Source organism: Moschus berezovskii, chromosome 6 (genome assembly GCF_049115385.1).
Source record: "Moschus berezovskii isolate FMDL1 chromosome 6, NW_MosBer_1.0, whole genome shotgun sequence".
NCBI classification, from domain to species: Eukaryota; Metazoa; Chordata; class Mammalia; order Artiodactyla; family Moschidae; genus Moschus; species Moschus berezovskii.
Genome location: NC_142465.1, coordinates 63992089 through 64002271, shown reverse-complemented (window position 1 = coordinate 64002271; position 10183 = coordinate 63992089). Strand labels below are relative to the sequence as shown.

Below are 10183 nucleotides of genomic sequence, written 5' to 3'. Positions count from 1 at the left end.
ATACATATATGTGTACCTACATGTGTATATAATTTATATGTGTATAGATGTATATATGTGTATGTATACTGGATGGAGCAGTGTATTGTATAAAATGCACTCCACTTTGTAGAAATAAATCATTTATAATCTAAGATTAAAAAAGTCAAACTAGCCCAATTTTTATCTTTTGGCCTCTTGAATACCTCTTGGATATATATTTTTTAATTATTAAATAGTTCTATTTTAGTTATTAGCTGCCTAAACTCTTTCTACTTCATCCTGAAAAATAGCATGCCTCTGATGAAGAACATGAGCTGCAGACTATCATTACTAGTGAGAGAAAAACTGCACCTAGGTGACAAGCAATTAGTGGTATTCATGCAAATTATTTCTTTGTTCTGATTTAATCTTATTTTAGATATTCTGTTTCAGAGAAATAGAATGGTAAGACAACTGAGAACAAAGATACATTTATGGATTTTATTATTATATTTGACATTATATATACATTTGAAGAATATTCTTTGATCCTTTGACACATATACTTTGATTATTAGAGAGAAACTGGTCTAAGATATGATCTGTGAAAATCACACCCAAGTGACTGAATTTATTCTTCGTGGTTTTACAAACAACCCTGAGATGCAAGTTTCCCTCTTTGTTTTGTTCCTGGTCATCTATACAGTCACTTTGTTGGGTAACTTCCTTATTGTCACAGTTACCAGTATGGATCCTGCTCTTCAAACACCCATGTACTTCTTTCTCAGGAACTTGTCACTTCTTGAAGTCTGTTTCACCTTGGTCATGGTGCCAAAGATGTTGGTAGATTTAGTATCCCCAAGGAAAAGCATCTCTTTTGTAGGCTGTGGTACCCAGATGTACTTCTTTTTCTTCTTTGGCAGCTCTGAATGTTTCCTCCTCTCTATGATGGCTTATGATCGCTTTGTAGCCATCTGTAATCCTCTCCGCTATTCAGTCATAATGAATAGGTCCCTATGTTGGTGGATGGCTGTAGGTTCTTGGATGTCTGGTGTTCCTGTGTCTATGCTACAAACAGCTTGGTTGATGGCCCATCCTTTCTGTGGACCAAGCACCATAGACCACTTCTTCTGTGATGGTCCCCCAGTGTTGAAACTAGTCACCGAGGATACAACCATGTATGAAATGCAAGCACTTGCCTCCACACTACTATTTATTATGTTTCCCTTTTCCCTTATTTTGATCTCCTACACTCGCATTATTAAAACCATCCTGATGATGCCTTCTGCTACCGGTCGCCAGAAGGCATTCTCCACTTGTTCATCTCACCTCATTGTGGTATCCCTTTTCTATGGAACAGCCAGCTTGACCTACCTACGGCCCAAATCCAACCAGTCTCCTGAGAGCAAGAAGTTAGTGTCATTGTCCTACACTGTCATCACACCGATGTTAAACCCCATCATCTACAGCCTAAGGAACAATGAAGTGAAGGGGGCAGTCAAGAGGACGATCACTCGAAAAGTCTTGCAGAAGTTAGATGTGCTTTGAATTAAATTGTGTCAAGTTTTTCTAGACAAAGTAGGAGCACCAGAACCCATGAACAAAAGTTTTGAGGGAGTGGAAGATTTGCTCTTACTTTGTCAGGGTCACCTACTATGATGGGCGAATCTCAGTGTCTCAGTCAGAGTCCCAGCTCAGACTGGGATACCTGAGTTCCTTTAGGAAAGGATTATTCACAAATTGCGGGGCAGCTCATATGATGGAAATTCCATGTCTCTTGACCTGAAAGGCAAAGAGAAGAGGTATTAACTGGAGCTTTCCGTTCCGTTCCGTTCCGTCGCTCAGTCGTGTCCGACTCTTTGCGACCCCGTGGACTGTAGCCTACCAGGATTCTCCGTCCATGGGATTCTCCAGGCAAGAATACTGGAGTGGGTTACCGTTTCCTTCTCCAGGGGATCTTCCCAACCCAGGGATCGAACCCGTGTCTCCCGCATTGGAGGCAGACGCTTTAACCTCTGAGCTTTAGAGAATGTTAAAACTCTAAGAAAAAGCTGCTCATTGGAAGCTTTTTTCTTTAGTAGAGAAAGGCAACCATCTCAGCCTAATTCTGCTCTGACTCTCTTACATCTACTGCTGGTATCTTTTCTTGATCAAAACAAATTGAGACAGAGGGCAAGAGTGTCCATTCGTGCAATAAATGGACAGCCTTCTGGAGCACAGATCAGGATGGGAAAAGTTATGAAGGGTAAATGAAAATGTCTGCCACAAATTAATGTATATTCTGCACTTACTGTGATGCAAAGACTATCATGTAATGTGTTTTAAGTGAATTTTTAAAAGATAATGAAAGGTAGAGATTTGTAGTTGCCAAAAATTCATGGTGAAATTCTTTATAAGTGTGGTGGGTTTAAATGAGGTTACTTAAAAAAAATACCTTGGTTTTAATATTTGTTAACATGCTTCTGGACTTTCTTGATCATTGGCTAAATCTGCTATTAATTTGTATTAATCAGCTATTTGTTTTTCAGTTGTTGTGTCTGACTCCTTGTGACCCCATGAATCCAGGCCTCCCTGACCTTTACTGTATTCCAGAAGTTGCTCAAATTCATGTCCATTGAATTGGTGACACTGTTTAATCGTCTCATCCTCTGCTCTTCCCTTCTCATTTTGCCTTCAATCTTTCCCAGCATAAGGATCTTTTCCAATGCGTCGGCTCTTCATAATGTAGCCAAAGTATTAGAGCTTCAGCTTCAGCATCAGTCCTTCCAATGAATATTCAGGATTGATTTTCTTTAGGATTGACTGGTTTGATCTCCTTGGAGTCTAAGGGACTCTCAAGAGTTCTCCAGCACCACAATCAGCTATTAAATTTTAAACAACAATCTTTGCTTGACAATATTGTAAGTGAAAAAGAGTAAGGTTAGTAATAGCTCACATGATTTTTCAAGTCACTGTCTTTAACAAATGCACCTGCAACAACCCAAGAGATAGATTTTCTTTTGCATTTATTTTTTGAAAAAAAAATTAGGATCAGAAAATTAATTTGAAAAGGCAAATAATTATGCAGAGGTGGTCCCGAGAGTTTGAATTTATACTCTTTTGAATTTGAAATCCAATATCTTAACCTCTTAAAAGTCTCTAGTCACATTTTCATCATGATAAAGTCCCCACTTACATGGTAATTTGGCCTTTCAGGCATGAAATCACCTTGAGACAGAATAGAAGAACAAAATGAATAATTTAATTTTTGAAAAATCTCATATTTCCACTAGCATAAGTATATATTGACCTTGAATATGCAATTTATGTATATCAGTTGCTCTAAGTCTTTGTTAGCCAGTAGGTTTTTTTTTTTTAATTTTACAATTTTTTCTTTAAGCAGTAATGACTCTCATTCTTTGTCAATTTTCAAGAAAGTTTAAAAGTCATCTCAAATATCCAACTTGTGTTGACTATTTTAGTTTAATTGTGATTCCCTGAAGTTTATATCCATTGAATGTAATGGGAATATGGAGCAGGAAATATCAGTTCCTTTAAATATTTCTCTTTCAGTGGCCTTTTAATTTCTTAAGCCTAACTCAAATATTTTAAAATTAATGTTACTAAGTTCAGTGACCCTCTGGCAAGACTCTATTGCAGTGGTTTCCTACTAGCTTTATGTGACTCAGAAGTAAATTGTGAGATTGTTAAATCTATTGAGTAGTGCATGTGTATGCATTTAATAAACTAGCATAATCAAATATAGAGAGTAATAAAATAAGCAATATATGAAAAGAACTTATGAGAGCATCTGATACATGGTAAACACTATCTGGTTGTTTGATAATATTGTTGCTGCTGCTGCTAAGTCGCTTCAGTCATGTCCAACTCTGTGTGACCCCACAGAAGGCAGCCCACCAGGCTCCCCCATCCCTGGGATTATCCAGGCAAGAACACTGGAGTGGGTTGCCATTTCCTTCTCCAATGCATGAAAGTGAAAAGTGAAAGTGAATTCGCTCAGCCGTGTCCTACTCTTAGCGAGTAACAGAAAATATGGGGGTGGACCCCACATGTTATAGGGTATGTTTTAGTTATGCATATACTCCCTTCTGATTGAAATGCAAAATAATTTCTTCTATAAGATGAAAGCAAAACTGTTCATAAATCACATACCTATTGCATATTCTGTGTGATTGATAGTCTACAAGTTTTTACAGAGAATTTATAATTATTATTTTTCAAATAGTTTTATTAAAATTGATAAAAGTCGCTACTGAAAGATCTTCATGGAGATGTTTTTAAAAAACTTTCAGCCTCAATTTGCAAATTGATTTTTTTCTGTTTTTATAAATTTTTATTCATTTATTTTGGCTGCACTGAGTCTTCGCTGCTGCTCATGGGCTTTCTCTAGTTGCATGAAGTGGGGATTGTTCTTCATCGTGGTGCGTGGGCTTCTCATTGTGGTGGTTTCTCTTGTTGCCCTCTGTGGGCCCTAGAGGAGCCATGGAGCATGGGCTCAGTTGCTTCACAGGATGTGGAATCTTCCTGGACCAGGGATGGAACCGCATGTTCCCTGCATTGGCAGGCAAATTCTCATCCACTGAGCCACCAGGGGCATTCGATTTTGTTTTTTAAAGTTCCAAAAACTAATTAGCAAAGTCATTATTATATCTAGAGTTATGACTGAAAAGACTGATTTGATGAGTTTTTCCTCTCAAACCAGTGCTGTCTAATGTTTTCTTTACTAACAGTAATTCCAGGATTTGTGGTAGTGATTTATTCTCTCAGTTGTGTCTGACTCTTGAGACCCCTTGGATTGTAACCCACCAGGTTTCTCTGTCCATGAGATTTCCCAGGCAAGAAAGGGGTTGCCATTTCCTTCTTCAGTGGAATCTTCCCAACCCAGGAATCAAACCAGGTCTCCTGAATTGTAGATGGATTCTTTACCAACTGAGCTACAAGGGAAGCCCCAGGGTTTACTTGGGGCCATATATTTTTATCATTGTTACTATGATGATTTCATTGACTTTTTGCAGGAAACGTTTTGCATAGAGTCATTCCTTTGTTTTCAGTTTCATAGATGCCTTTCAAATATATGTCCCCACATTGTTATTTACAAGAAATTCTGGAAATATTTCCTTTAAATGTCCTTACGTTTGAGTATTAGAGGGTGTCCTCCAATGGCAAACCTGGTACACATAAGAAAATAATTAGCTAGATTGGTTAGTTTGCATAGTATCCAATCCTGTTACATCTATGGGAGCTGAGGTAAGAAGAAAAAGTGATCAAACATATTTCATATTTCAGTATAGCTTAAAAAGTTTGTGTGGTTTATTTCAGTGACACTGTAGTGAAATTAATGAGTCCAATCCAATGTATATCACAATTTATATTTATATTTTAATGTGAAATAAATAAAATTGCCCTAAAGGAATTTTAGATTTGGTTAAGAGATATAACTTAAGAACAATTAGCTAGTAAAAATACAATTATATAGTGATGACATAAAGCAAAATTCTTAACCTCCAAAGTCAATATTACAATGACAAATACATGCACATTTATAAACTTATTATAAATACTGATAGTTCTGTGAAAGTTCAGGGTAGTATAGAGAGTAAAATGTATGTAACATGGTGATTCACTGTAAAATAAAACCTACAGACTTGATAGATAATCACTAATTTGAATTCAGAACCCAATACCGAGTAAGTATTTATCCTCCATGAATTTTCATTTCTGTCCATGTTTTTGGCCAAGTCATTTGAGTTTTTACTGTGCTATTACAATTTAATATATTCAGAAAAGAGGGGGCAGGAGTTATCTATGGATCACAGCCTCTGGACTTCTCATTTTATGATTCTAAGGGGAAGGAAGAAACCATCTACCGTGGAGAAAAGATGAAGGCCGGATAGACCATGTTTTACGAGATTTCCTTATGGCTAGTTTGAACATATGTAACTTAAGCTCATTTAATCATATTTTGAATTGCAAATTAACCATGTAAAGAGATAGGACAGTGGGGATTTACATGAAGCCAGTGGCTCCCAGTGTCCAGGAACAAAGGAGACTATAGTGGCTGTGGCAGGTCCCAGTGTCCAGTACTCAGGGTGCAAGCTTAAGCCATGGCATTCAGATTATAGTTGTGCCATAGCAGGGTATTTACACAACTGATTCTGGAGTATTAATTTAAATTTTCACAACAATCCTGCTTTTTCTTACATTTTCCTTTCCATTTCTATATGATAGGCTTCTAAATATGTTTTCAATATTTCTCTTATGTAAAGCATCAAGTCAGTTTATTTTTAAAAAATGAAAAATTCTAATGAATAAAAAATGAAATAATTCAGGAAGCAAATGTCATTTTACTGAATTTATTTATAAGTTCCATCAAAATATCTTACATAGAAGCCGGTGAAATGAATATTTTGAAATGAGAGGCAAAAATTTTTGCATAATATGTAACAATCATATATAAGAGAATTTGACTTCTTTTATTTGACTCTTGATAGAATATATATGATCACTCTTGTGGTCTGACTTGTGTCCCCCAAAAGATATGCTGAAGTCCTACCTTATTTGGAAATAGAGTATTTATAATCAGATGAAGATAAGGTTATAATGGATTGAAAGTGAAAGTCACTCAGTCGTGTCCGACTCTTTGCAACCCCATGGACTATACAGTCCATGGAATTCTCTAGGCTGGAATACTGGAGTGGGTAGTCTTTCCCTTCTCCAGGGAATCTTCCCAACCCAGGGATTGAAGCCAGGTCTCCTGCTTTACCAGCTGAGCCACAGGGAAACTCTAACTGATTAGAGTGGGTGATAAATCCAATGACTAGTGTCATTACATAAGGAAAGATTTAGAGACACATAGATATACAGACCTGTAGGAAACAGCCAAGTGAAGATGGAGGCAGGAGCTGAAGAGATGTAGCTATATGCCAGGAACACCGGGATTGTTGGCAAGTTCCCATCGTGCCCACAGCTTGGTTTCAGACTTCTTGCCTCCTGATCCGTGAGAGAGTAAATTTCAATTGTTTTAAGCCACTTCCTTTGTGGTAATTTGATTGCAAAAGCCCTAGGATGTAGTAATACACATCACAGTTTTGAAAGTAATTAGGTCATTCCTCATTAACTGTGTGGTGATGAATAGACAGATGGTCAAATTCTTTAGAATGTGATTCTTCATCTCCATTAGAGAAATGCCTATCTTTTCCATCCTTTGAATCTAATCTGGACCTGTGACTTGCTCTTGCAAAAGGAATGTGACTAAAGAAATGTGCTAAGCGTAAGAGTCAAGAAACCAAGCATGCATCCTCTATCTCTTGGACCATGTGATTCTCATGAGAAACAAGACAAGGCTAACCTGCTGGGAAAAGAAAGATATACTTAAGCAGAGCTCCTTCACCCCAACTGAAGCATTCTAGATCAGCTTATAGCCAATTGATTCCCCCAAATGTGGGAAAATCCAGACCAGATCAGCAGAACCTCCTAGCTGAACAGTAGACTCATGAGAAATAATAGAAGTTTGTTGTTTTCGGACACTAAATTTAGGAAAGATTTGTTATGTAGAAATGGCAAAGTGATAAAAGATGCATGACTAATTTCAGATAATGAAATTACAAAAACATCTGTCAGAGTGACCCATAACTACCACTGAAATTGTTTGTGCTGTGCAGCATGGTACAGAGAAGCCATAAATATTAGCCATTTATAGCCACTGTGTGTGTGTGCGTGCTCAGTGGCTTCAGTCATGTCCAACTCTTTGTGACTCTATGGACTATAGCCCGCCATGCTCCTCTGTCCATGGGATTCTCCAGTCAAGCAAACTAAAGTGAGTTGCCATGCCCTCCTCCAGGGGATCTTCTCCCACCAGGGAATGAACCCATGTCTCCTTCATTGCAGGTGGATTCTTTACTGCTGAACCACCAGGGAAGCCCTTATAGCCACTGTAGCAGAGCCTATTTCCTATATTTACCTTAATACTATCCACCTGATTTATTGAAATCTACCTCCCTTCATCTGTCTCTCTGAATATTAACTCTATCTTCAAGCTTCAAATATTTTTTCTGTCTTCTATTGGAGTCTTTTACAATCTGAGTCTGACTTTACATTGATCATGGCATGAACCATAACTTTAGTTAGGAAATACAACCATCTCATTAACCCACAAATACTACTATTCTTCAGTTCAGTTCAGTTCAGTAGATCAGTCGTGTCCAACTCTTTTTTGACTCCATGAACTGCAGCACGCCAGGCCTCCCTGTCCATCACCAACTCCCAGAGTCCACCCAAACCCATGTCCATTGAGTTGGTCATGCCATCCAACCATCTCATCTTCTGTTGTCCCCTTCTCCTCCTATTCTTAGTATAGTCTATATTGTAAATTACTTTTTAGAAAATACTCATTTCCTGAGGTTTATAATAAAAAGTGATTGATAATAACTAACCGTAGATAGCATTTAGTTAATTAGTGTTAGTCACTATATACTATATATTTAAAAAATATAGACAAGAAAACAAGTGTTGCACTCTGATATTGGGTATTCATGGAAAATAAGCAAAGAAACAATATCAAAACATCTTCCTTTATGCTTATTATATGTAATTGGAGAAATTAGAGTTGGCAGTTGATAAAAATAGGTCCTCTATCTATTTCCTTCTGAATAACACTTAACTGCACAGTTGCGAAGTTGCTAGTTCCCTGATAGCTCAGTTGATGAAGAATCCACCTGCAATGCAAGAGACCCTGGCTGGATTCCTGGGTTGAGGAAGATCCGCTGGAGAAGGGATCGGCTACTCACTCCACTATTCTTGGGCTTCTCTTGTGGCTCAGCTGGTAAAGAATCTGCCTGCAATGTGGGAGACCTGGGTTCAGTCCCTGCGTTGGGAAGACCCCCTGGAGAAGGGGAAGGCTACCCACTCCAGTATTCTGGCATGGAGAATTCCATGGAAATCACTGCAGATGCTGATTGCAGCCATGAAATTAAAAGACGCTTGCTCCTTGGAAGGAAAGTTATGACCAACCTTGATAGTATATTAAAAAGCAGAGACATTACTTTGCCGACCAAGGTCCGTCTAGTCAAGGCAATGGTTTTTCCCGTGGTCATGTATGGATGTGAGAGTTGGACTGTGAAGAAAGCTGATCGCCGAAGAATCGATGCTTTTGAACTGTGGTGTTGGAGAAGACTCTTGAGAGTCCCTTATACTGCAAGGAGATCCAACCAGTCCATTCTAAAGGAGATCAATCCTGGATGTTCATTGGAGGGACTGATGCTAAAGCTGAAACTCCAGTACTTTGGCCACCTCATGAGACGAGTTGACTCACTGGAAAAGACTCTGATGCTGGGAAAGGTTGGGGGCGGGAGGAGAAGGGGACGACGGAGAATGAGATGGCTGGATGGCATCACCGATTCTGTGGACATGAGTTTGAGTGAACTCCGGGAGTTGGTGATGGACAGGGAGGCCTGGCGTGCTGTGATTCATGGGGTCGCGGAGAGTCGGACACGACTGAGCGACTGAACTGAACTGAACTGAACTGACAGTCCATGGAGTCACAAACAGTCGTACATGACTGAGCAACTTTCACTTTCACTTTTCCTAGAGAACCTATTATGTGAAAGCCAGCTCAGAATAGAATAATATTAGAATTTAACACTTATATAGCACTGAATATGTGCTTATATATCCCCATAAACTAAAGTAAATGCTAATATAATCCCCATTTTACAGATAAGGAAACTGCAGCATAGATGTTAGAAATGTAATTGTTATTTTCTTACTCATTTTTTTAATGGCAAATTCACCTATCAAACACTTCCTTGACCCACCTTTCAACCCACACCCTTATGACCTTATCTTCTTTCATTGAGTGATATCAAGCTTTCTTAGTAAATAAATTTAATTTGTTCTCTAAAAAGAAACAATGTTATCTAGTGAAAATAGCAATTGAATTCACCTCTCATCCTGCTACAGTTATGGGAAGTGGTATGGAAGGTGTCCTGAGGCATATCTTGTACTTGAGAATGTCCACATCATGATGAGAGGACTGTAGGATTGCTAGTTTGAGGTGCTAAATGTTTTAAATTAATTATGGGCAAAAAAAGATTTGAAATGTGTATTTATAACATAGTGCAGAAGAATTAGATGCCAGCTATTATATTAGAAATAGTGTGTGGTTAATGGGGTAGTTTTCAAAAAAGGTAATTACAACATTAAAAGGAGAGAGATGTGAATATGT

The 10183-nt window shown here is 38.1% G+C and overlaps 1 protein-coding gene across 1 annotated transcript; it reads left to right on the top strand.

Moving 5' to 3' along the window:
• Positions 1–558: 558 nt before the first annotated feature.
• OR10A7 (olfactory receptor family 10 subfamily A member 7) lies at positions 559–1509 on the top strand. The gene has a single exon (XM_055396131.2). The coding sequence runs from the start codon at positions 559–561 to the stop codon at positions 1507–1509; it is 951 nt and encodes a 316-aa protein (XP_055252106.1).
• The last annotated feature ends 8674 nt before the right edge of the window (positions 1510–10183 follow it).